Below are 27,275 nucleotides of genomic sequence, written 5' to 3'. Positions count from 1 at the left end.
TAGGGAGAATTATCTATTAACTGAATTTTATGGCACTTTTTTGTACATGTAAGGAACTAATTTGTAAGTAATTATATTGTTCAGGGATGAAATTTAGGGAAGTTTTTTGAGTTTTGGGGTTTTCTTATGTTTTGGTTTTTTAAATTCCAAGTGAACTGAGGGTTTTCTCTTTTAGGGAGCAGCTAGGAGAGGTTTGCATTGCCTGTTTCTTTCAGTAGGTCTGTGACAGCTCATGTGTGCTGGTCTGCCAGCAAAAGAGCTTCTTCTGCATTTCTCTTCCACTCCTAACAGAATCATAGAATCATTTTGGTTGGAAAAGACCTTTAAACTCATCAAGTCCATCCTCTCACCTCACAGTGCCACGGCCACCACTAAGCTATGGCCTTCAGCACCTCAGCTCCATGGCTTTGGGGTCCCTCCAGGGCTGGGCACTGCCCCAGCTCCCTGGGCAGCCTGGCACAGGGGCTGACACCCCTCTCAGGGAAACAGTTCTGCCTCAGCTCCAGTCTAAACCCCCCTGGTGCAACTTGGGGCCATTTTTTCTTGTCCTATCATTAATTACTAGAGAGAAGAAACCAAGCTCAGCCTCACTACAACCTCCTTTCAAGTAGTTGTAGAGAGTGACTATGTCTCCCCTCAGCCTCTTCCCAGATTAAACATTTCCAGATCTCTCAGCTGCTTCTTATCAAATGTGTGCTCCAGAACCTTCTCCAGTTCTGATGCCCATCTCTAGACATGCTGCAGCACCTTAGTGTCTTTCTTGTAGTGAGGGGCCCAAAACTGAACACAGTGTTTGAGGTAGAGCCTCAGAGGCACAATCACTTCCCTGGTGTAACATCTCATCTTCCCTTCCTTAAGTCCCACTGAAAGCCCAGATGAACTTCACTGATGTGGAGCACTGTGAGGCTGGGTGAGGGTCCATCTGATTATATCTAGGGAGAAATTGCTGGCATACATTCCCTCCTTGTCCAGGTTGACATCTATCTAGCATATACATCTTTGACTTATACTGCCTTCTTCTCTTTACATGAAAGAGGCAGCTCAAGAGAGGATGTTAAACGCCCAGATCTCACTGATGAAGAACTAAATGCTCCCTTGTCACCTAAAAACCTTATCTGTATTTCCCAAATCTCTCTACCTCTTCTCCTCCAATATACACAGAGACACCTACACCCAAGAGTTTTCCTCCATGGTCTACTGAGTTTGAAAAGCAGGATAAGAACTGTGACAGCTCTCTGCAGAATTAACAGGAATCAAACCTGAGCATTTCTAATGGCTTTATTCTGTGTTTGCTATCAGGCCTGATCCTAATAAGTGATTTCACTAGACAGCACTAAGTGCCTGTAAAAATATTTCTATTAAAAGTCAGAGCTGGCACAAAGATCTGTGAAGCTGCTGAGGAGGCTGGAGGAGCTGTGCACGGCGTTAGGCTGATCCCTTTCTAGCAGCGTGTCTCTGGGTGGACAAACACAAAGTTATTGCTTGGAGAAAGCAATGTGAACCGTGCTTGTGAAAGAGAGATACACACTGCAGACCTAAAATGAGTCAAGGAACTCAGCAGGAATTCCCAGGGATGACATTCACAGGTGTATGAACATTTAAATAGTGAGTTTGGAAGGTGATTTTAATCTCTCTCTGTATAACCGAAGGAACTGTGCACTGGGACATGGCATTCTCAGTGTTCTCAAAGATTTGTGGCAAAACTGAAGGAAAAAGAAAACTATCTGAAGGAAACACGAGAAATTAGTGAGATCTAAAGGACAAAAAGGTTGTTTCTCACTGAGCCTTGTAGCACAGTCTGTTTAGTTCATCAGAAATGAGGCTGAGAAGTGACTGGATTTACAGAGCACAAGCACCTTCAAAGGGAAAAAATAGTGGCATCTAAAGTGCTCTTAAACCTATCAGGAAGAGAGGAGTGATAAGAAGAGACAGTGAGAAGTCAACACCAGAAACATTAGAGGAAAAAAAAACGCAATTAAAAAGTAGTCTTGAGTGTGTTTAACCAGGGGAACTTGCCACCAAGGGTTTGGTGTGCTACATTCGACTCCACTTGTGAAATGAGAGAGGTTGAGCAGGTATCTGAAAGGCTTTTGAACTACTTTTTTTTTTCCAAGGAGATGTTTGCAGAACAGAAGGGAATGCTCCAACCCTGCAAAGATGAGCAGGTGCTGGAGGTGAGCAGGTCTCTCCTCTCACCGGGAGGGATTCACATATTTCAGCAGAGGTGTTTTCACTGAGCTGGTCACACATAAACACTCTTTAGTCAAACCAAGAGAAACAGACATTTCCATGACGTATACTTGCCTGTACTTGATTGGCTTATTCCCATTTAGTGACTGTATCCAGGGATATTCAGTCCTGTATTTTATCCTTCCCCTTTCTTTTTCACTTGCAAAGTCAATCCATCACTACACTGACAGGGTTAGAAAATGGTTCTCACTAGTGGGCTGAACTGGAAGCCCATCTCCTACCTCTTGTTTTCTGATGACCCATCAGATCACCAGTTACAGTTCCTCACCCAGACTGAACTAAACTGGATGATGTAAAATGGCCCTTTATCTTTCTTCTAAGCCACAAATTTCCCACTGTGCCTCTTTAAATCTTCCTTTTAATAGCCACAAGGTGGGTCACGGGAAGCTATAATTAAGACAGAACACAAATTTCAGGAGGTTAAAGTGGAAGTTATATGCAGAGAACACCTGGAAATGAGTATGAAAAATTGTAGCAAGGCCAGAAAAGCAGGTACTGGAGAACCCTGTCCCCTTTTGTTCTCAGGCATCTTGGATTATAAATAGAAGATAATGGAATGCAGCGTCCTGCAGGAACGGTGAATAATTAGATGGCTGATGTACAAGAGCAAGTGGAGGTCACACAGATAAACTAAAATAATGCTCAAATTTATTGGGGAGGGGAGGAAAAAAAAAGGACTTGGAAATGACTTTGCCTGGCCTCTTGTTTTAATGGTAGGAAAACAAGATATATAAATCCTGAAAAGCAAAAGCTCAATTCAAGACACCGGTGCAAATCGAGAGTAATTCCATTAAAGCTAATGGAATTATGTCAGTGTAAGACCGGAGGTAAGTTCAGACCCAATTACATCTTGGTCCCAAAATGAGATTTCAATATTGTTTGCAAGTATTTGTATGGCAGTGAGAGCCCAAATGAGAGCATCATTTTGCTGTACCAGGTGATGCTCCCAAGAACATCCAGTCTCAGTGGACAAGGTACATAGCATAAGAGACAAGAAGCAGAAATTAGTTCTGTGTGTAACAGAATTGGGAACTGAGTCACAGATGAGGCCAAAATGATAATACAGAAACAATCTGGAGCCTTAATGCATTTTAAAAAAATAGTATTGAATGAAGTAGATAAAAATGCCTTGATTGCTGTGGGAGCAGTGTCCACCTGGTCAGTGACAGCACTGAGGGGAAAAGCTTGTCCTTGAAGTCAATTAGGAATCAGAAAAGAGAAAGGCAGTATAGGAAGGGGCATCTGGGAGTGCTGGTTGACAATAAGCTAACCATGAGCCAGCAATGTGTCCTCTTGGCCAAGACGGCCAATGGCATCCTGGAGGCATCAGGAAGAGTGTGGGCAGCAGGTCAAGGGAAGTTCTGTTCCCCCTCTACTCTGCCCTGGTGAGGCCTCATCTGGAGTCCTGTGTCCGGTTCTGGGCTCCCCAGCTGAAGACGGACAGGGAACTGCTGCAGAGAGGCCAGTGCAGGGCCACCAAGATGATCAGGGGTATGGAACATCTTCCTTATGAGGAAAGGCTGCAGGAGCTGGGGCTGTTTAGTCTGGAGAAGAGGAGACTGAGGGATGATCTCATTAATAGTGACAAATATCTAAATAGTGGGTGTCAGGCGGTTGGGGCAGCACTTTTTTCAGTGGCATCTAGCAACAGGACAAGGGGTGATGGGATTAAGCTGAAATACAAAAAGTTAAACATAAGGAAAACTCTTTCAGTGTGAGGTGAGGGAGCCCTGACCCAGGCTGCCCAGGGAGGGTGTGGAGGCTCCTTTCTTGGAGGTCTTCAAGAGCCATCTGGACACGTTCCTGTGTGACCCGATCTAGGTGGGAGCTGCTTCTGCAAGGGAATTGGACTGGATGATCTCTAAAGGTCCCTTCCAACCCCTACCATTCTATGATTCTATGATCTGATGCTGTGGCTGGAACGTACCAGCTTTTAGTGACCTGGGTTTTTTGATCTTTATATAAAAAAGAGACTAACAGAAAATGAAAGGTATGCAAACATCTCCTTTTTAAGGTTATTTCCTCAATCTTTTACATATCTTATTGTTCCTTCAGTCACCTTGTGAAGGAATGCTTACATCAGCTGGTAAAATCACTGTGTTAAAATTCATCTGCAGGTAAGGAATGGTTACTTTTACACAAGAAATTGATTTTGCTGCATAGTGGACATGGAAAAGGCCAACGCCTATGAAAGAGGTTTTGTTGTGGTCAATGCTTTCTCCTGAAACACAGTTTTATTACTTTTTTATTGTTATAAGTTAACATCTGTGTGGCTTCAGAGGGACAATTCAGATGTTCTGCGTTTTTAACAATGAACTGAAATACCTTAAATCTCCCTCAACCATCCCATCTACAAACAGATTTTCTCAAGATTCCATGACAGCTGTTACTGAGCTGTTGGACTCTCCTTAAGAGAATGTTGTCTAAACTCTGATAAACTTTTTATAATTTCTAATTTACTGCCCTGGACAGTGCCAGGTTGGCTGGGCACTAATGAAGAACTATCAGAGCTCTCAGTGGGATACAGGAAACATAACAAGATGTTTTAGTCTGATTTAATACTAGAATTATGGACTTCCCTTAGCACAGTATCACTGTTTCTTGATGACTGAATCCCAGCTACATAGAGGTAGCAACTTGGGGGCTCTTCACCTTGGAGAAGAGGAGACTGAGGGGCGACCTCATTCATGTTTACAAATCCATCAAGGGTGAGTGTCAGGAGGATGCAGCCAGGCTGTGCTCAGTGGTGGCCAATGACAGGACAAGGGGCAACAGGTACAAGCTGGAATAGAAGAGGTTCCAAAGAAACACAAGGCAGAATTTGTTCCCTGTTGAGGTGAGGGAGCACTGGCAGGGGCTGCCCAGATGGGCTGTGGAGGCTCCTTCTCTGGAGACATCCCAACCCAGCTGGATGAGTCCCTGTGTGCCCTGCTCTAGGTGCTGCTGCTCTGGCAGGGGATTGCACTGGATCACTTTTCCAGGTCCCTTCCAGCCCTTTAGATTCTGTGACTAAAGTCTGATGGTGAGGAATGGGAAGTGTAGTCAAACAGGTGAAAATTTGGGCAAGTGTCAGCTTGCCATGACAGGTAATGGACCTGGAGTCATGAGCCGAGGAGACCTGAAGACATACTGTCTTTGATATCAAGAAGGGAGTTGGTAAATTAACTGAATAGCCTGTTTTAAAGACTTATTCTATTTTGGTCCTGGGAGAGTAGGCAATTTGAATGGTAGATTAACTGATCTTTTCCAAGTAATTAGTAATTGGACTTGATGATCTTAAAAGTCTTTTCCAACCAGGACTGTTCTATGATTCTAGTTTTGCTTTCTTTTTCACAGCCACTTTGAGCTAGCACATCATCACTGAGGGTGTGACAAAGGCAACCATCCAGGGAGGGGAGGCAGAAGGGAAAAATAATATCTCTGCAATATTTTTCTCTCCATTAAGCAGAAAATCCCTAAAATGACATAATGACTGGTTGAGAAGTTGGGATTGAAATCTTCTTCCCCTGGCTTTATTTTCTGTTCTCAGGGATACAATCCCAAAGACCTTTCTTTGTAGTTTTCTCTGACATCTTTGAACCTCCCAAAAAAATAACAATAAAGAACGCTTCCAAAGTGACATTAATTTAATACATTAATGTAAGAGATTGATACTCAGTAATCAAATAGATCTGATTCAGCAAGTTCCTTTTATGGACAATTTTAGGGCATATCAGATTTCTCACTGATATAAATTTTTTATCTTCTGTAAGAGATAGTAAAAGAGTTCTTTTCTTTAAATCTGTTTGGTAGGGAATGTATTTTAGAACTAAAAAATCAGATTCTACCAGTGGGACAGGGAAGATGCTGTGTCAGAGAGGCACATCCAACCATCAGTCTGGGAGTGAGGTGGGACTGGTTGCATGAGGATCCATTGAGATGTGGGCTAAGTGCACTCTTTGATAGCCACTGCAGAAAAAGTATCCTTGTGGCTGGAGAGAAGATGAAGGGGTGATGCAGTACCAAACTGTACCATGTCTTCAGATGAATGGTGATAAGGATGCATCTGGATGAGAAACAGGAGCACAAATTATGAGACACCTCCATGCCAGTCATATCTCACCAAGGGTGTAAAAATTGCCAAAATCCTTCTGAGCCATTGAGATTACCTGTGATAACAAAGTCCCAGTAATGTGCTGAGTTGTGAGGAGCTGCAGCTGTGTTCAGGACCACCATGGGCTAGTGCAGGACTGTAAGGTGTGCATAAAGACTTGGATCTGGCAATGCATTTGATGTAACAAAGCATAAGCCCATGGTCTGATGCAGTTGCTCAGACGAGCCTACAACCACGAAAATACCCATCTAATGTTGGGCTAAATGGGATGAAATGTATGGGCCAAATATCTGTGTTTGGCATGGGCAGCTAAAAATATCCAGTGTTCTTGGCTGTTCCATGTAGCAATGACTGTATTTGTTGTTCTTATTTTTGTCATTAATATGGTAAATAAGAATCAGGAAGCAGCTGTAGGGTTTTTTAATGGCATGATTGGTTCAGGGATTTCCAGACATCTGATAAACTCTGTTGACTGACCAGAGGCAAGCCTCAGGGACTGGAAATTCTCCTTGGACCAATGCAGTTGGGAAGAAGAGTGATAATTTTTGGGAAAAGCAACAGTCTGGTGAACTGAACAGAGCTCAACAAGTAACAGACAGTCTTGATTGAAGTGTTCTGGGTATCTTCTGGTCCAAGCCCGTGCCCAAGAGTAAGGCCAACTCTGAGCAGGTTGCTGGGCATCTTGTTAGGTGACACACATCTTGGTTGAGGAATGTAGTGTTCATTAATGTCTTCTACTTTACTCCTGCTGATGTCATGCCTCCAACTGGCTTACAGTCACATCTTCTAAACAACTTTAGGATAGAGGAGAGAGTCCCAGATGAATACACCTTATCACTTATGGGGTGGCAGCAGCAGAACTGTATTGGGGATTTCTCTGTGCAGGAACATGTCAGTCTAGGTAACAAAAGAGCTTTAAGAGCAGGAGATTTCTCTGTCTCCGTTGAGCAGGTATTTCCAAACCTGTGGAAGGAACAGAGAGTAAGTTCCTAGAGGCTTTTAATAAATGGAAACCCTCTCTCTGCCTTTTGGTACCTGCAGAGTGACTCAGTCCAGGATGATGAGTGATTTGATGACTGGCTTGGTTGTCACATATGTTAGTAATTATGAATCTGGATGTCATCTAACCTTTGTGTATTGAACACTTGGACAGAGTCCTAAAAATAGACCCAAGAACTATTTAGGGATATCTGATTTGTTGTCAGTGAAAGAGTTAACACGAGATAGTAATGAGTCCCATTTGAGATAACACCAAAATGACTTAGAATCCAGTATATCAGGGATCCTCAGGCCTCAAAAAGACAAGGGACTTAATGAAGGCTTCCTAATCTAATGGAATGTCCTCACCTTTTGATTTACATGGTTTTTATTTGGACAGCTATGGGATTATTAATTCAGATCATTCAAAAGCAATCCAGAAGTTTAGATTTGGCTTCTCAGCTGAACAAACTCTTCTGTCCATTTGGGAAAGAAAGAGACAATATTATATTTAGGATGTCTCCCCTTAGCTTCTTGCATTTCAATCTGTCCCTGTTCTGATGTAAGAACCTTTTATTTTAACAGGAAAAGTCAGTCACATGCTTCAGTAACACCTCTCCTGTGGTACATTGGACCTTTGATGGGTATTGCTGCTGTATTCGTTTAAGTAACTTATCAGCTGGATCCATGTGCACAACCTTTTGGCAGCTATTGCATAAACTTTAAGATACTCACACAGTTTGGCATGAAAGTCTGGTTTTGAGCACAAAGACTGCAAGGAAACATTGGTCTGAGTGTGACTTTCTCTGATTTCTTTACCTTTTGTCCCCTGCACAAATGCAATTTTTCACAACATGATTGCAAATGTATAATTTCCTAGCTTAGTTACATTTACAATAGCTTGCATTGAAGCAAGGAGACAGAGAACCAGTCCCTGGAATATTTTATTGTGCACATAAGCCTCAGTTCATGGAGAGGAGAAATATTATTGATCTTTCATCAGGTAATTTTCTTCTTTCAAGTACCTGTATTGGACTCTTAACAGTGGTTCTTAAGCTGAATCTATTTTCCCCCTGGAGAATAAATTTGCTATCAACAGCAGAGCTTTCTGATAACAGCACTTACAGTTTTCACATTTGAATGGATTGAAACAATTGGGTATTTCCATTGTCCCTCACTGTAAACAGAGAGTTGCTATATCTGGGTTCATTATATGCTTGGTCCATTGCTTTCTGCCAGCAGAAAGAGAGTCTTGGCTTACCTGAAACAAACCTCGGAGCCTGTTGATTTATAACGAACTTCCTCAGATCTTCTATTCTGTTTGTTTGTCCTTCTATTGGAAGTTTAATTTTTTGGACCATTGGCAGTTCATTTTAATTGTCTCTCTCCCTCTGGACGTACACACCCTTCTGGCCACAGGCTAAGACCCTTGGTCATGGAGCATGGATGGTGGTCTGCACAATTCCTGTAACAGCAACTCCTTTTGGGTGCTAGTGCAAAATTTATTGCCCCACGAAATGGGGTCTTCATTCACATGGCAGCTCTTGCTAGTGTTTTATTGGGCAATAAAGTGCCTTGTGTTTTTGTAATGTAACTGCTGGGCTGCTTTATGATCTGATGTCAGCTGGAGGGTGGTGGGGAGGAGCGACTCGTGGTACATTGGGAATTACGTATTATTGTCACTCGAGAGCCTGAAGGATCTTTAAATTGATGAAATGTGGGGCTGCTGAGCAGAGAAGCATCTCCAGCAGCATTTCTTTTTAAGATTTTGTCTCTTTTTTTGTAAAATTAATCATTCCTAAAGAGAGACAGAGACATCTTTCTGCCTGCTAAATTAAAGTGTTGCTGGAAAGGCAACACAAGGCAGGGGAAAACGTAAGTTGAATGGGAAAGACGATGAAGGAGATAGGAAGAAAAGTATTTAGAGATCAAGAACTCTGTATTTTGAGTGTATTGCACTCTGTGCAGGATAAATATATTAATTTCCCTTGCTCTTCACAGCTTGCCCTTATGTTCAGAAACTTGCAGAGATGTCAGATTTAAAGAGGCACATGAAGTATATGGGATAGAGCAATAGGTGGTTAAGTAGGCTGCTGAGATCCATTTCTCTTCCCAGCACAATTTCTTCTAGTCATCTCTGTGCTCTTTGAGAACAAGTGTAATATGAAAACAAATAAAGCCACAACAACAAAAAAATCCTGCTCTCAAGCAGACATATTTAAAAGCTGTTTTCTGCCATATACTTTTCTTCTGTCTCATGCTTAGAAAAAAAGAAGAGAAAAAATAGATCTTGGCACAAGTGTCTCAAGGGAGTGTGTTCAGAAAACACCAGCACTGTTACCAACTTCACTTTGTACTTGAAAGCATCTCTGTCTTCCAGCTGGCTTCTTTATCTTGTTTATCACCATACTCCCAAATCCCTTCTAGGACAGGAACAGGAGGAGAGAGAGGAAAGGAGATCCAGTTGTGCAGCACTTCACACTTCTGTGTTTGTTAATGGAGCTGGTCACAAAGGTACAACATACCCAGTATCATCAGAAATGCCTTTACTTAGAGCAGAGGTCCCCAACCCATGATGTGTGAAGCACTCAGATGTCATATTCAGCAGAAGTGACCATAGGAGCTGAAAAGGTACCTTTTATTTTTGTCTGAAGCAACTGCAGTTTGCAGCTTCCCAGTCTGGTCCCAGTATCATTGTACTATGAAGGCTGAGAGCTCTGCTTTTGGCTCAGGAGCAGATGTAAACGTGAGATGAATTATTTTTAGGTGGATGAAGAGGTGGTTTGGGAATCCCCTAATCCCTATATGTGATGAGAGAACAAGAATGATAAGTCCTGATACTTGGTCTCAGTTGCTGGGGTTGTGCAGATGAACATTTCAAGTGGCTAAGCTTTATAAGTTCATGGAGACATAATGGGGCAGGAGATCATGTGCTAGTTCAAAGTATGTGGTCAATCTTATAGTGTGGGAACATATGGATTTGCAAGAGGGCATTGGAGTTTATGCACAAGGGTATTGAGTAGAAGTATAGTAGTAAACTGTTGGTGTGGAGTTGTTTTTTGTTTAGGAATTAGGGAACATGGGGATTATGTTTGATTTTAATGAAGAGCATGTTGTTGGGGGTATGGAAATGGTGGGGAAAGAAAGCTTAGTTCTTGTGTGATCTGCTCTAGGTGGTCCTGCTCTGACAGGGGAGTTGGACTGGATGATCTTTTGAGGTCCCTTCCAACCCTTCAGATTCTGTGATTCTCTGTAGGACACATAGGAGTGATAGTTGGGAACAGGGAGGTAAGATGTGGGACATGTTATAGGGTCTAGTCTGGGAACATGAGCATGTTTGAGCACATGAAAGAACCATATTAATATCATGTGGTTTTTTTGTGGACAGAAGTGTGTGTGTCTGTGCACTATGTGATACATGAGAGGTCCAGAAAATGCTTGTCTGGTTAGAAGGATATTGTCTCATTGCACGTGGACTCTATAGATAGGAGTAGTTTGAAGCAGACTTGTCTGGGAAGATGCACTGAAATCCCAGGTGACTAAACCCAAAATCACCATGTCCCATCTGAGTGGAATTTCCAGATGGAAAAGAAAGAGATGCCAAGAGAAACCCAGCTTGTGGGATCCATACACATCTGCCTTGGAAACTAAAAGGTATGCCACTGCCTCTGATGGTACTGAAGCAAATGAAATAGATGGGGAAGCTGTTAGATGTTCAATTGCTTTGCATGATACTTCACTGTAAGTGGATTTTACATCTGTCTTCAACATCTGTTGTACAAGCCATTCCATTTTCATAGTTCACACAGCTGAACTAATTGATATTTACAGTGTAGCATTTATTAACATAGGTATGAAAGTTTATGAAAGCTGTCTTCAGTGCCTAAAAGGTGTCTTTCTAACAAAACTGATGTCCCACTGGCTTCTAGTGCTGTTCTTTTGAAGTACTGCCTTCACATTACCTATTAAGGATATCAGCATCTATCAAACCTTCCTCCAAGCTTGTCTGTGAGCTTTATGATGACATCTCTAAAGGTTCCTTCCAACCTCTACCGTTCTATGAATCTGTTTGCTGACCTGCTTCACTCTAAAACACATAGCACTCAATTCCTGCCATGGTTGAACACAAAGCCTTTGTGTATGTGCAATGCTTTGTGGATGTTTGTCTGTGGTTTTTTAGAGCTGAGCTTTTTGGAGGTGACAAACCACCCGGTTTTGTGTACTGTGGACTGTAAAAAAGTTGCTTGGTCACTGCCTTTCTTTTTAGAGTTCTTGCTAGTCATAGGATGGACATTTTTCTTTGGTTTATGAGACAGCCTGTTTGCCACACATTGCCAGCTCCGGGGGTACAATCGCTGCTAATGCCTTTTCTTTCTCATTTAAATCCTGATGGAGGAACTGGGTTTAGGCACATGACTTAATTTAAGTATACACACAGGAGCATTTGTGCTTTAATGCCCCTAACTAGATATACACAAATAACAAGAGCAAGCTGAGAGGTTTGTCGAGCTGTTTGTTTGCCTTTGATTTCTTGCTCACTTCACAAAATAACAAAACACCTCGCAGTCGGTTGAGTGAAAGGGATTCATTTTTCAATTAAAATTGCCTGGCTTTTAAGCAAAGTTGGCTTTTTGTGTGTGTTTTAATGAAATGTCTTTTCTGGGGTGAAAATGCCTCTGTATCAGAAATTTGTTGTGATTTATTCCCTTGTTGCAGATGTTTGCTCTGGATGTTCTCACCACCGAAAAACTTGGTGGCAAGAAAACACATGAAACAGCAAAAGCAACTCCTGAAATCAGAATAAAGCCTCAAAAGTTCTACTTGTCTGCTCACTAAAACTTCTCATACTTCAAGGTTCAAAGTGCTGGCTGTTTCATTAGTGACAGTATCAGCGTAGTTTCTGAAGGAGAACTAAAGCAATCGATCACTCGTTCGCATCAGTAAAGTGCTCTACAGCTTTGCTTTTCACAGTGCCATACCTGGTGTTAAATGCTAAAACCAAGAAAGGGAGTGTGGAAAGGATAATAGGGCTCAATTAGTCTGCAATGCAAATTACCTCCTGTCCATTTATCTCGTTTAACACTACCTGTGACCCTAAAACTGTGTAGGACTGCTAGCTAGACATTGGGATGTAGGGACTGGGATTAAGGTTAAAATACCATACACCTGGCACCTCCACCAGTGACATGCAGAGGTTGGGCAACTCCTTGGCTCAGCCCCACACTCTGTAAGCTCTTGCCATAGAGGGTTTTATGGCTGGGAAGTTCCTAATAGAGAGTCTCAGCCTTGTTTTGTTTCTGATTCTACTCTGAAATGCAGAAGCTAATTTCTAGAGGAGCATCAATTGTGAGAATGTGCATTTAACCAAATACATCCGTCGTCTTTTTTTTAATCTTCACGAAGTCCTTGGGATTTTATCTTGTTTATTGTGTTTTGGTTCTGGTTAGTAGGTGGAGAGAGATTCTCCTCCCCATCTACTCTGCCCTTGTGAGACCACATCTGGAATCTTGTCTCCAGTTCTGAGCCCCTCAGTTCCAGAAGGACAGGGAGCTGCTGGAGAGAGTTCAGTGCAGGGACACCAAGATGATGAAGGGAGTGGAGCATTTCCCTTATGATGAAAGGCTGAGAGAGCTGGGGCTCTGTAGCTTGGAGGAGACTGAGGGGTGACCTCATTCGTGTATACAAATCCATAAAGGGTGGGTGTGAGGAGGCTGGAGCCAGGCTGTGCTCAGTGATGGCCAATGATAAGACAAGGGGTAATGGGTGCCAGCTGGAACAGAAGAGGTTCCAAAGAAACAGAAGGAAGAATTTCTTCCCTGTTGAGGTGAGGGAGCACTGGCAGGGGCTGCCCAGATGAGCTGTGGAGTCTCCTCTGGAGACATTCAAACCCAGCTGGATGAGTTCCTCTGTGATCTACTCATGATTTTCCAGCCCATATTCTTCAATAGACAAGTTACAAGAGGAAGTTTGCATATATTGGGATCCACATACATAGTGCTTCCAAACAGATTTAGAAATTAGAAAGACAAGACAACATCCACATCCCTGCAAATTTCAGAGAAAGGAGACAGTTTCTAACACTCTTTTACACTATTTAAAATGTTTTCTGTGTTTCTGGACTAAATACAGGACTCACAGCATCACAGAATCTCAAGAGTAGAAGGGACCTGGAAAGCTCATCCAGTGCAACCCCCCTGTCAGAGCAGCAGCACCTAGAGCAGGGCACACAGGGACTCATCCAGCTGGGTTTGAGTGTCTCCAGAGAAGGAGCCTCCACAGCCCATCTGGGCAGCCCCTTCCAGTGCTCCCTCACCTCAACAGGGAACAAATTATTCCTTGTATTTCTTTGGAACCCCTTATGTCCCATTGCCCCTTGTCCTATCATTAGCCATCACTGAGAACAATCTGGCTCCATCCTTCTGACTTCCCCTCTCTCCCTGCAATTCATCTCCAGTCTCCAGTAACTGCTAGAGACCTAAACACAGCAACCTTGAACCTTAGATGGGCATAACCCTTCTAAAAAACCTGTGAAGAGCTGTAGTAAGTTACTGGGAGAAAGGTGTGATAACAACTATATGTAGGTTGTATGTCAGTTAATTGCTTTCTGGTGTTGTTACAGGCACCTTTGGCTGTGCTACTGAGAATTGCTGCAGGGATGCATCCCAATAACCTTTCTGTGACAGATCTTAAGCTGTGGCCCACTCACTAATGTAGAAATGCAGAAAGGCAGGACAGAATTAGATAGCACAGGCAAAGCAATCAATATAGTCACCGTTTGATGCCATTCATCTTAGGAGACTAAAAAGATTATTGAAGCAATACCAGAAACATTGGTGAATATGAAGAGCTCACAGAAGGCATCTGAGGTCCTCAGGCTGGAAAGGGAAAGGGCTGGAAAGGGCTTTCTGTGGAAATGGGATAGAGGAAGATGTTCTGCTTCTCCACAACCTAAGTTACAGGAAGGGTTAAAAAGAAATAAGCAGTTTATCAGCACCTGGAGGGTAGAAAAAAAATGCCTATCATGATCAGTAGAGTTCATCCAAATGAAATTATGATGAATTAAATGAATTTCTGTCTCTGGTAAGCTAAGAGGCTTACTGGATAATGAGAGAGATGTAATATAGCTCGGTGCTAGCAAGGCATTTACAAATGATCCAAGGGGCTCTTTATTGGGAAATAAAGTAAAACTTGTAACACTGAAAACTTACTTGGGAATGGTATGGGTGGGAGAAGGAAAAATAACTTGAGAGGTGACTAATGGCAGTGACATTAAGCTGTTTCCCATGAGGTCCTGCTTTGAGAGCTCTCTGAGCTGTCAGTAATGACTTGACAGATGGAGTCTGAGGCAGTGCTGAACAAATCTGTAGGTGGTGTGGGGTCAAGAGAGGGTCTTACACACTGTCCTGGAGATAATTTAGTTGAAAATCACCAACCTGAATTTCTGGCAGCAGGTCAATCAGTAACTAGCTTCTTATAAAGACTGGTTGAATTCTGAAGGGGAGCAAGCAATTCTTCTCCTTTTAGTAATAACTGCTTCTTCAGTTCTCATTATTTATTGATTTTAAGAAGCAATGGTAGCAGGGGTGGGAAGTGGGGAAGGTACCTGATAGATATTGAAAATACCATGGAATGTTTTGCTAAGGTTTTCACTTCTGTGATGAAATTTCATAGAATCACAGAATGATAGGTGTTGGAAGCAACCTTTAGGGAGCATCCAGTGCAACCCCCCTGCAGAAACAGCTCCCACCTAGATCAGGTCACACAGGAACGTGTCCAGGTGGGTCTTGAAGACCTCCAAGGAAGGAGCCTCCACACCCTCCCTGGGCAGCCTGGGCCAGGGCTCCCTCACTCAAACACTCCAACAGTTTCTCCTGATGTTTGAATGGAACTGTTTGTGTTCCAGCTTCAGCCCATCACCCCTTATCCTGTTGCTAGATACCATTGAAAAAAAGGGATGTCCCAACCTCCTGACATCCACCATTGAGATATTTGTAACTATTAATGAGATTCCCCCCTCAGTCTCCTCTTCTCCAGACTAAACAGCCCCAGTTCCTGCACCCTTTCCTTATATGAAAGATGTTCCAGTCCCCTGATCATCTTGGTGGCCCTGCACTGGCCTCTCTCCAGCACTTCTCTTTCCCTCTTGAGCTGTGGGAGCCCAGAACTGGACACAGGACTCCAGATGAGGCCTCAGCAGGGCAGAATAGAAGCACAACCTCCCTTGACCTGCTGCCCACACTCTTGATTCACTTTTTTGTGAGGAGTGCTGTCTGACTCCAATTCATGTGTTTGAAAACAGAACTCAGAAGTATCAGTCTGTTATTCTCCTGATTTTACTCTGCTGATGATTTACAGCCATGCAAAAGGGTTTGCTGGCAGGCCAGAATTAGAGCTCTTATTTTACTCTGTTGTAAATGATTTCTGAATATGCACTGAAATCCCAGGTGACTAAACCCAAAATCATCACGTCCCATCTGAGTGGAATTTCCAGATGGAAAAGAAAGAAATGTCAAGATTGTGAGCATCAGTTTGGAAGCAGAACAAGTGGATTTAGCCTTTCTTCCTTTGGTGACTGTGACAACACAGTGAAGATGCTCTAGGACTCAGTGAAACAACTTGTCCTCCTAGCTCATCTTTCTGCTTTGTTTACATCTACAGTAAATACTTATTGGTGAGAGATGCCTTGATTCCTCCCTGCATGTGGAAGCAGTGCCAGCAACCCTGAAAGACAAGATGTGAGGCTGCTTATGGGCAATCAGTTTTAGGGGCCTAATGCAGTTTGCTAACACAACTGTCCAACATATCTTCTGGAAATAAATACCCTTAGCTCTACTGTAAGATCGTCCTGGCTGTGGAGCAAACAAAGTGATGAGTAACTGCTGAGAGGTGGACTTCTCTGCAGGGCCTTTGGAGGTGCTGCTCTCCACAGATCATGGGGAATCACTCTTGACTTTGCTTTAAAGTTGAGCACTTCAGTTAGGCAGAGAAAGGTGGAATAGGAGCCTCAAGGACTGAGTGCCCCTTGCTGCACCATGGCTGTGCCTGTAGCCAATGCATAAAGTTTTACATACACATGTTTATAATTTGTTGAGGCCCATCATCAGCTCATGCAGTCATTATTCCTCCACAAAATCCAGCTCTAAGACATTGAAGAAATTTGGTAAAGCCTTATGGTGTGAACAATTTCCTTATGCATGCTTGATGCACCCTTACATATTTATGTCTGCAATAGCAATGGGATATATGTAAATACAGATACTCAACCTATTTCTGCTTAAGCCACAAGTCATGCAGCTTAGTACTTTGCTCTGCATACTGTATTTTTTAACTCTCTTTGTACAAGAACACAGCAGTGAGTGGTAAACATTACAGGAAAAACTTCTTCTCAGTTCAGATGATGTAGCTGTGGAAGGGGCTGCCCAGATGGGTTGTGGAGTCTGCTTCTCTGGAGACATCCCAAACCCACCTGGATGAGTTCCTGTGTGACCTACTCTGGGTGGTCCTGCTCTGGGAGAGGGGTTGGACTGAATGAGCTTTCTTCCAACCCTTAAGATTTTGGGATTCTGTGAAGTGATTCTGCACTATCTGGCTTAACAGTAGCCAAACCTACTTGACCACTCAGCTCCTAAATGCATAAAGCTACTCGATTGCTTAGTTGCCTTATACTAGGAGATGTGGATTCTAATGGAGTTTAAGGCAGTACACTAAAGGTATCCTTGATCTGTACCTGGAAAACTTATAATTGCTCTTATATTGGGGATCAGATGAAAGTAGAATAAGCCATATCCTGTATTATAAGTGGAAATGCCCTTTCTCCTGTTGGAACTACAATACAAAGCCCTTTGGGATTATTGTGTGGCAGCAGGCACGGGGAGGCAGAGAAAGTCTTTCTCTTGTCAGTCTGGGGGTCTGATTACTCTTTGTTGACTTGGTCATTCATCAAGAGTCTCAAAGAAACAGCACAAACAGTAGTTAATCTCCTTCATCCTGCCTCTGCAGAAAAGGGAAGCAGCCGTCATCACATCTGTCTCTTTGCTATGCTCATTTTAGGAGTAGATAAATAAATTAGAGATAGGATCGTTCAAAGAACAAACTGGAAGCAGCTGCACGCTGGGGATTATGGATTCAGTGGACTGTGCTTCTCTGGTAAGGAAAACAGCAGCCATAGGAAACTCTGAGGCAGCAGCGTGGCATCTCTTGTATTATTTAGTTCATTGTCTTTGCAATCTTTGTGCCTACAGAAAAGCACAGTGAGGGATGTTATTCTTCCTAAGAGGTGCTCTTTTTGGTTTTTTTTTACTCTTAGAGTGCTTATTTTCAGAGTAGTGCTGTAGAGAGAGAAGCTTTTTTACAGCCTTTATATTTTAGGTGGTCTGTATCTCCCCAGACTGAGCATTTAACTTACTGTTGTGTGGAGGATTTCTCCAGAAGCAAATTGTATTCGTCGGAGACACCCCTTTAATTAACTTCCATGATTCCATGGGGAGAGGGATATAAAGAAAGCTAATAATAATAATAAAAATAATAGTGACATATCTTGTTACCATCACAGATTAAAATGCTGCAGGGAGTGGAGTTTCAAGGCCTCTTTTTTTTTTTAATGAAGATCTTAATAACGTTTAATGTAAATTAAATATAATCACTGTCTGGTTCCTGAGCATATCTCTGAGGCTGAAGAGTAAGTTAATTGTGCTGACAACATGGTGGGAAGTGCCAAAATACAAGCAGCAGAATGTTGGTTAAAGTGTGTTTTGAATTGAGAGGTGGAAAAGAGAACTTTTGAGTTTTGTGCTGGCGCTCCCAGTTATTTTGCAGCAGTTCAGTGCAAACTTTGTGTGCAGGGTGGATTTATTACATAAGGTATCCAACATAGCATTTACATTAGAATGCAAATAAAGGAGACTTTATTTAACTTTAGAGATTGGGAAGGATCAGATGCATGAGCCTGACAAGCCATTTTACTTTGGGGATGGGGAATTGCTGGTATGTAAATCCCTGAGTCGTTCTGTGGGCAGATAATTTAATGAGGTCTGCAAAATGACTGGACGTCAGCTCCGGTGCCTTGCCTTGCATTGAAAGGAGTTAGTTGTGGAAATCTCAGTCTGAAGCTGCTGCTTATGGAATTCATGCACTTGGTAGCAAGATTTGCTTGATTAAAGGAGTGAGGATCAGGCTGTGTACTCCTCAAAGCAGGCAATGTGACAGCATTCTATTCCCAGCTCCCTCTCTTGCCATGACAGTGTGTTGTACCTGTCTGTGGTAGGTATGACCTCTTCCATCTCAAATGAAAAGTGATGTATTTAGTCAGCTGGTGCAGTGGGTATTGGGATCATAAATAAACCAAATGCATTTTGATATGGGAATACAGAAATGGTGTTTTAATTTAACTAGGGAGAGATGAGAATAACTAGTTATTGGATCCAGTCTTGTCTTCATATGAGATTATTTGTCTTTCCTGTGTGGTGCCAAAGGAGTCCATGCCTTCTGTGTGCTTGTTCAACCCTTAACACACATCTGAATTACTGTTTTGCACCTAAGAGATTTTATCTTCATGGAACACTAAGCTTTCACTTGGATACCTGGTAGGTACAATGCATAAAATTAAATGTACATTTTATCCTAGACAGCTTTCCCACCTGAGCTGTCTGCACAGGGATCTTGAGTGAAAAAAGAACCCTGCCAAACTTTGCTATGGGTGTGAATACTGCAGTTTGTAGTGCCTATGTCCATCTTCCCTGACTAGATGGAAGTGGAATGCTTGTTGAGAGGTCTCCCTTTATTAATGGTTTTGGTTGAGTTTGCTAAAGACTCTTGCCTGACCTTGTTCCTCAAAGATGATGCTGAAAGAGTTGTGAGTCTTGAAAGAGCTGGTGTCTCTATCAGAACTAACACAGAAGCAGGAAGGAGATGAAGAACCAGGATAGGCCATGGGATAGAGAGGCCAAAAATAGTAATCCTAGCATTTTTTTAATCAAAGAACTTCCATTCCATCCACATCCCAACCACTCTGAAAAAAAGAACACTGACAAATGAATCTTTTCAATACAACCATGGCTCATTAAATGCGTCCTCTAAGGGAGAGAGAAAGATCATTTTCTCCAGGTCTTTTTGAGTCTTTCTGTAGTTTATGCCTGAAGCATTATGGAAAACATCATCTTCTGACTAAAGAGATGTGAAGTGTTCCTTGGTGAAGCTTAGAGACTAAAAATGCCCTGTTGGTCTTACAAAGCTTGAGAACTACTGGAATGAACTAATAAATACCTTTGGGCAGCATTTATGTCTCTTTCACCTACTTTGTATGGTCCCAAACAACCAAGCCAGCAATCAATGCTTACAAGAAGTAATGGTACTTGAACCAGGGATGTAAACCAAAGTGAATGGAGAGGGGACTGGTTTGGCTCCCTCGTTGCCTGTTTCAGTGCTTGGAAAGCAGCACAATGTTCACAGTGCCTTGCTGGATGTCATATGTCATTAGCAAGTAGATGATCACGGTAAGTAAATTCATCCTGCTCAATTTCTATCTCCAAATTTCTCTTCTGAGTACAAACCTTTCCTGGGCAAGCCATCAGGTAACTTACCAGGCCCATCTGTTTTTGATGCACAACCGTTCTTTCAACAGTTTTAGTTGCAGTACCAACCATCTCTGATGGCCTTGTTACCTGTCCCTTCCTATCTCCCTTTATATATCCCCCCTTGACTTTGCAGGTCCACAGCCATTGCCTTTATGTTGAGCAGGGGAAGAACATTTTGGGAAGCTCCTTGCTACTATTTCCTACAGCCTTTTACCTCTGACTGCTGGTCAAGACCCTAGACTCATGTAATCCTTCTATGGCTCTGTGCTGTGTGTTGTGTTGTCTCAATTGCTTTGCAGCTTGATAAATTTCTCTAAGTGTCTCATTATGCAATTAATTTCAATTGCAATTCCCATCATCTCTTCTCTTCTGCAGGCATGCAACCCAGCAGGAGACTAATAAAACCATCACGACTAGCACCAAAGCCATCAAGCAGCTGTCTGAGGTTGTCAGAGGCTCATCCAGGGTATGTGTCATTCAAGATGCAGTTGGGGGAAGAGAGATGGGTCTTATGGAGGGAGGAATAATGTAAAAAACTAGTGGTAATGGGTGCTTTAAAGCTGTTGAGCTCCATGTGTTGTTATAACTTCCTTTCCTGTTATGCAATAAGCAGAGCTTGCATTTCTAAATAACCAATGGATAAACAGCTGCAGAAAGGAGTTCTTCTCACCTGACTGGATCATATGGAATTGGAAACCAAGAACCCAGCAGCAAAGCTTTGACTAGCTCAAACCTATCTCCATCTCACTCAGTCTGGGGTGAAACTGCTGCAGAAATCATATGTCTCCTCATGAGTTTGGCATTGGTTAAGGGCTCCGTTGTGCAGTGGGTGCACTGAGTAGAGATGGATTTGGAAGTGTGTTGTTGATGAAATGTCTGTAAAGAGCAAAGCAGGGGAATGTGTCTGGATGTGACATTCCTTCAGTACTGTTTGCTAGTGCAAAGGCAGCAGTGGGGATAGGTATTACAGGCTGTGGCCAGATCAAAGCAAGACTTTGAAAGACAATTCACACCACAGCAAACCCATCTGCTGTGCAGACAGACAGGGCTTCTGTCATCAATCGGTTCAACTCATGTGAATGTCATTGTCATGGTGGTATGAAAAAACCCCATCTCCTGATCTCCAGTTCAGCACTGGACAGACTGTTTTGTTACCTTTTCACAAAGACCTTTCTACCCTGTATGTTCCTGCTCACTTTTGCATTGTGGGGAAGAACAGAAACATACTATAGGGGGCAAACTCCAGCTCGTGTGAGAGTTGAGGGGAAATTTTGCTTATGTAAGAGATGATTCAGCAACTGAATTGAGAACAAGGATGATTCTTTTCTACTTGATTCTGCCTAGCAGTTTTCTCTTATGTTCTTGCTTCCATAATCCTTATAGTTTCTGAGTCAGGAACTTACCTGAATTGGTGTTTTATCCTCACCCACTTCCTCCCATTTTCCAGAGTCCTGCATTACTTCAAGTCCATTCTGTCTTTCCATCTAGAAGAAACACTCCTCTAAACACACAACTCCTCTCTGTCCAAGTGGCTTTTGTAGCCTGGATTTATGCCACTTGCCAACAGGCATATGAGATGAGGATTTAAGAGCTGAATCACCTCAAGCTACTTTTATAACCTAAGGAGAACCATGTACAATTCAGCCCACCTAAACAAATGAATAGGTGATGGTCTACTCCAGAGAATGGGGAAGGAAGCCTGGAATGGCTTTTTTCCATGTGTAGACATCAACCTTAAGGCTTTGATATGTTTGACTTCGTTGCTTTGATTAGTGATGGTCTGCAAGGACATTTTTTTCCCCTTTTTCCTTGCATCCTCTGAGAATAATTATAACAGAGCTTGATGAAACAGAAGATGCTTTCTTGGAGATATGGGGATCTGGGCTTCTTTGTGCTGATCTCCTGGCTCTGTTTGGTGACATAAATTAGGTCCAAAGGGAAATCCGGCAAGGTCACGTCACAACCAATTACAGTGCCACACAATAATGTCATTATTTTCCCTTGAAGCCCATGTAGTGTCCAGTGAGGGCTCTCAGGAGACTGTCATGGGGAGAAACATCACTAAATTAGAGAGAATACATAAGAGCTGAAGGAAATAGACACAGAAACAATTACAGTCACATGAGGAATAAACTTGCTACTCCCCACTGGCAGCACATAGTAACTTTTTGGTCTCACAGGTCAATTAATTTGACAGATTTCATTTTATTAACTCTTCTCACAGTGTGAAATTTAAGTAATTAAACCTAAACATTTTGATATAAAGCCCATAAGTCTTCATCCCTTAAATAGAATAAGTACTTCTGGTGGGTATTGGCTGCTGGTGGGTAAATGCCTCCTGGGGATCTTGGTAGCATTGCACACTTTCCTCCCATAACATTTCTCACAGTATGAAGACTCTTCCATTAATTTAGAGCTTTCTAATCAGTCCTTTCTGATCCATCATTCTGTGTGGACAAAGAAATATGTTTTCTTTTCTTTCTTCCTTTTTTTTCCCCCCCCCCACCACTAATGCACAGCCAACAAGGTGCACAGAGGGAGTTTCTCTGGCATCCCTTGAAGCTCCAAGTGCTACTGGAACTGGTGGAGTCAGGATGGTCAACTGAGCAAACTGATAACATTTCAGGAGCAAAGATATTGCTGATAGTGGCTCAGGAGACTGATGTAAAAGAGCACGTGGCTATTTTAGGACTTTCTTTCAAACTAGCCTCAAAGGGGTTAAATAGAGAGGCCTATGTGGAATTCCACATTTTTGTATGATGGCTGCTGGAGCATTAAACCACCTCTTCAGGGTTGCAATCTTGCCTTATTTTGCTTGTGTAACAAACATAAGGTTTATAGACCTGTATAATGATACTTGCCCTGTTCTAAAAATGGGTTTAAATCTCTGGATGAAGAAATGTCAGGCAGGGATATTTTTCTGTGTATGAAACTACTACCATTACACATTCAAGATGTTCCTTTATAAATGTTACTTTTTTTACTCTTAAGCAGTTTTCTGAAACAGCTGAAACTGCCCAACATTGAACATTTCTCCTTAGTAGATTTAGTGTAGATTGGGTTTAGTTTGGTGTTTGTTTTCTAAGGTGACACTCCCCTGCATTCCTTCCCCTCTGCAGAACCTGGACATGTGAGCTCTCGCTCACCTGAAGTCTGAGATCCAGGGGGCAGAATAGTTCCAGGAGAACTTCCATTGCCTGACAGTGTTTGGGTTTGGTCACTCCATCTGAGGGCAGTGATTTTGCAGCATGTTGGATAGTTATGTCAGGCTAGATTTGGTGTTATCCTTCTAGAACCACTTTTGCTTAAAACATTGATTGATATCTTGCCAGGGCAAGCTCCAGACAAAAAGGCAGTGACATTTGAGTACTTGTTTTAGAAAACACAGAGATAAGTTGATTTCTGTCAATCAGGCCCTAGGACAAGCAGAAGGAAGGTTATTGTAGCTGATGGACCTCTTAAGTTCAGTAAATCACTTATTGCCACCAAATGTGGTGATGAAGTCTGCCATGAGGTATCACCCAAATAAAGGATTTTATATAGGAGAAGCCCTTGGGTTATCATCTCCAGCAAGCAGACCCCACACTAGTCATGACTTGAGTTCTGTTCTGAATATCCAAGGTGACATTGTTTTTAATTGCATTCAGCTGAAAGCCCAAAACACCCCGTGCTCCCTCCCTGAAACAAACCCTCATGGCATCCCAGCAGCCCCAGGGAAACTGAACTTTTAGGATGCTATTTGTGCCTACTTTGTTTACTTGGTATCTCCCACCAGGACTGTTTCTAGTGGTCACAGAGTCTACTACTTGATTTATCTCTGCAGATCTACTCACCAACCCTCTATTTTTCCAAAACAGCAGGAGCGACTTCAACTGGACAGGCTGAAAAACCAACTGTCTGATGCCATCCAGAGATACGGAGCTGTGCAGAAGGTGATGATCTCTCTTGCTTCCACTCTTCTGTCTGTGAGTTTTGGGATAAGAGTGGCTCCCAGGAGCACGGAGAATCTCCACAGAGCTGCTCACATGTAGTTTCCTCCCTCTTTTCTTACTTTATCAGTCAAGCAGTGTTTTGCTACGTTGGAATATGCTTGTGCATGCAGCTGCAGAGCAACTCAGCAACAATGGAAAAGGGGAAAAAAAGGTGCTTTTGTCACCTCTGTGTCTAGTAGGATCAGCAATGGCATCCCTGGGTTAGACAAGACTTTATTACTTGGATGCATCAAGAAGAGTGTGGGCAGCAGGTCAAGGGAGGTTCTTCTCCCTTTCTACTCTGCCCTGCTGAGGCCTCATCTGGAGTCCTGTGTCCAGTTCTGGGCTCCTCAGCTCAAGAGGGACAGGGAAGTGCTGCAGAGAGGCCAGTGCAGGGCCACCAAGATGATCAGGGGACTGGAGCATCTTTCATAAGAGGAAAGGCTGCAGGAACTGGGGCTGTTTAGTCTGGAGGAGACTGAGGGGAGATCTTATTAATATTTATAAATCTCTAAAGGGTGGGTGTCAGGGGGTTGGGACATCCCTCTTTTCTATAGTAGCCAGCAACAGGGCAAGGGGTGATGGGATGAAGCTGGAACACAAAATGTTCCACTTAAATATAAGAAAAAACTATTTCACTGTTTCAGTGAGGGAGCCCTGGCCCAGGCTGCCCAGGGGGGTTGTGGAGGCTCCTTCCTTGGAGGTCTTCAAGACCCACCTGGACATGTTCCTGTGTGACCTGATCTAGGTGACGCTGCTTCTTCAGGAGGGGGTTGTACTGGATGATCTCCCTTCCAACTCCTACCATTCTGTGATTCTATGATTCTATTTCATTGTGCCTCTGCTGTCAGGATAGAAGGAGAAATGATCACAGAGTGCCCCTTTCACCTTGACTGCTTACAGAAAATGTGCAGGCAGCATTGCTAATTTAAATGGTAACCCAGCTTGTGTCTCTGCTGTGTTACATGGCTTCTCCAGAACACATTTCTGAACACATCTTGTGGGTTGGACCTGTCTACCAAGATCAAACTGTTTAATAAAACAAACATAATGTGAACTTCAGCTCCTTCATTTGCTTCTTGCTCTCGTGCTTTACCCTGGGGAAGCTCTAGTGTTGAGCAGATTTGCTTTGCTTTTAAACACTGTAGTAACGATTTAAATTTACCATCCTCCAACTGCTTCTCTCCCCTGCAGTAAACAAGTTTGCACATATATCTGGATTAATTGAAATACAACCTGGACAAACTATTCTTGCTTTCCTTAAACTGCTTTGGGGAGTTTGACCCATGCCTGCAACAAATACTGTAATTATAGAGGTCTAGTGAAATTTGACTGTCAACATGCACCCAATAATGTATCTCTATTATAAACACTCTGGGCAGATTGATTTATGGAATATTGTGTCCAGTTCTGAGACCCTCAGTTGCAGGAGGACAGGGAGCTGCTGGAGAGAGTTCAGCACAGGGTCACAAAGATGATGGAGTGGAGCATCTTCCTTGTGATGAAAGGCTGAGGAAGCTGGGGCTCTTGAGCTTGGAGAAGAGGAGACTGAGGGGTGACTACATTCGTGTTTAGAAATATGTAAAGGTTGACTGTCAGGAGGATGGAGCCAGGCTGTTCTCAGTGATGTCCAGTGATACAAGGGGCAATGGGTACAAGCTGGAACAGAAGAGGTTCCAGAAAAGAAAGACAAGGAAAAACTTCTTCCCTGTTGAGGTGAGGGAGCACTGGCAGGGGCTGCCCAGATGGGCTGTGGAGTCTCCTTCTCTGGAGACATTTCAACCCAGCTGGATGAGTCCCTGTGTGCCCTGCTCTAGGTGCTGCTGCTCTGGCATGGGGTTTGCACTGGATGAGCTTTCCATGTCCCTTCTGACCCTTAAGAATCTGTGATTTCCCAACACTTGCCAGTGGTGGTCCAAATAAAGAAATAAATAAATAGAAGCACAGAAAATGGCACTTCAGCAGCATGTGCATTATGTAACAGCATTACATTATCTACTGCTGTCTCGTGTCCTATTCAAACGACAAAGTGAGAGGGTCTTGAAATGAAATGACTTCAGCCCTTCCATGAGAAGTTGAAAGGGCTCCACTTGTGTGTGCACACACTTTTTAATGCTTTGCTTTTTAAAATGTTCATTAGTACAATCCATCTTGACTGGACATGTGGGGTGGGTTTTTTGCTCTTCTCTTTAAAAACTAAACTCAACAAAACCATCATCAATTCAGCGGTGCCAGAATTAGCCACTGCAGTTTGTGAATGCCCAGCTACGTCAAGGAAACCAATCTGAGTGGGAAATTGCTACTTGTCCACGTCCTGGCTGTCACTTCTCAAATGCATGGTTTTGGTTCTGATAACCTTGTCGTTCTGGAATGCTTTTGCTTTCTGCAAGAGCAGACTTTTCAGTGTGGTTATACTCCCTTTCTTTGTTTTCCCAACTAATATGAGTTTTCTCTATGTCCTTTTCTTTAAAAAGAAGAAATAGCTTCATATTATTCCTTCCCTAAATACTTGGACTCTGTTTTCTCAGCCATTTTCCCTCTTTATCTGTTTTTTTAACAGAAAATAGCAGAGAAATCCAAAGCTTTGCTTCCTACTGGGCAGAGAAGTGCCAAACAGGTAAGTTCATGTGTGTCTGCATTTGACAGTAAGTACATGCTAAAAAAGGGCTGTTTTCTAACCCAGTAATGATGCTGAAGAGCGTGATGCTCTCCCACTGCCTACATTGACGCCACTGAGGTGGGTTTAAAATAGAGATGTGGAAATGGAAGGTACAAGACCAAAGGAAAAATAGATTTGTTTAGGACCTGTTTAATTTTTCTCTGCTTTTCTGTTCTCATGAGGCTGTTTTTCCATTCTTAATGGGAGTTTTTTCTAGTCTGTAATGTATCAAAGAGCAGTCCTGTACTCTCTTCCCTGGGAGATGGGCTCATAACAAGTCAATGCAACCAATGCTAATAGGATGAAGAGGGCTAATTATTGCCTAGCTGTTGTGCATCCCTGCACCTGGAATAAGCCTGGATGCAGTCAGCTGTTTGAGTATGTTGAAAATGGTCGATGATTCCAAAAACTACCTTCTTGTGCAAATGAGAAGAGTTTCAATAGAGGAAAAAACAAAAGTTGGACAAGAGTACCCAAGTCTTGGAGGCAAGTGATGATGGAGTTGGCAGTAAAGGGAGGCTGGAACAGGACAGAGATGAACCCCTTTGCTTTAAAACAAGTAAATCTCCAACCATTAGGAGGCTGTAGCTGCAACAATTTGATGTGGTCAGGCAGCATCAGCAGCAATTGTGTTAAATGGGATGAGCTGCAGATTGTTTCTCCTTGTAACTATCACTTGCAAGTGAATGTTGGTGCTTGGCTTTGATGCTTATGAAGAAGAAGGCTGTAGTATGTCCTTGGTGAGATGTTTC

The 27,275-nt window shown here is 42.8% G+C and overlaps 1 protein-coding gene across 13 annotated transcripts in view; it reads left to right on the top strand.

The window, feature by feature from the left end:
• TSNARE1 (t-SNARE domain containing 1) overlaps nucleotides 1–27,275 on the top strand; it is a 511,254-nt gene that overhangs the window by 215,257 nt on the left and 268,722 nt on the right. For 12 of the 13 annotated variants that reach the window (XM_061995192.1, XM_061995196.1, XM_061995184.1 and 9 more), the window contains 3 exons: nucleotides 20,269–20,359; nucleotides 23,751–23,825; nucleotides 26,425–26,481. In XM_061995192.1, coding sequence (XP_061851176.1) covers nucleotides 20,269–20,359; nucleotides 23,751–23,825; nucleotides 26,425–26,481 — 223 coding nt within the window. The remainder of the gene's footprint in view (nucleotides 1–20,268; nucleotides 20,360–23,750; nucleotides 23,826–26,424; nucleotides 26,482–27,275) is intronic. The other variant, XM_061995197.1, reaches the window with a different exon arrangement.

This window comes from Colius striatus, chromosome 4, assembly GCF_028858725.1.
Source record: "Colius striatus isolate bColStr4 chromosome 4, bColStr4.1.hap1, whole genome shotgun sequence".
Classification (NCBI taxonomy): domain Eukaryota; kingdom Metazoa; phylum Chordata; class Aves; order Coliiformes; family Coliidae; genus Colius; species Colius striatus.
This window is presented reverse-complemented; position numbering and strand designations above follow the sequence as displayed.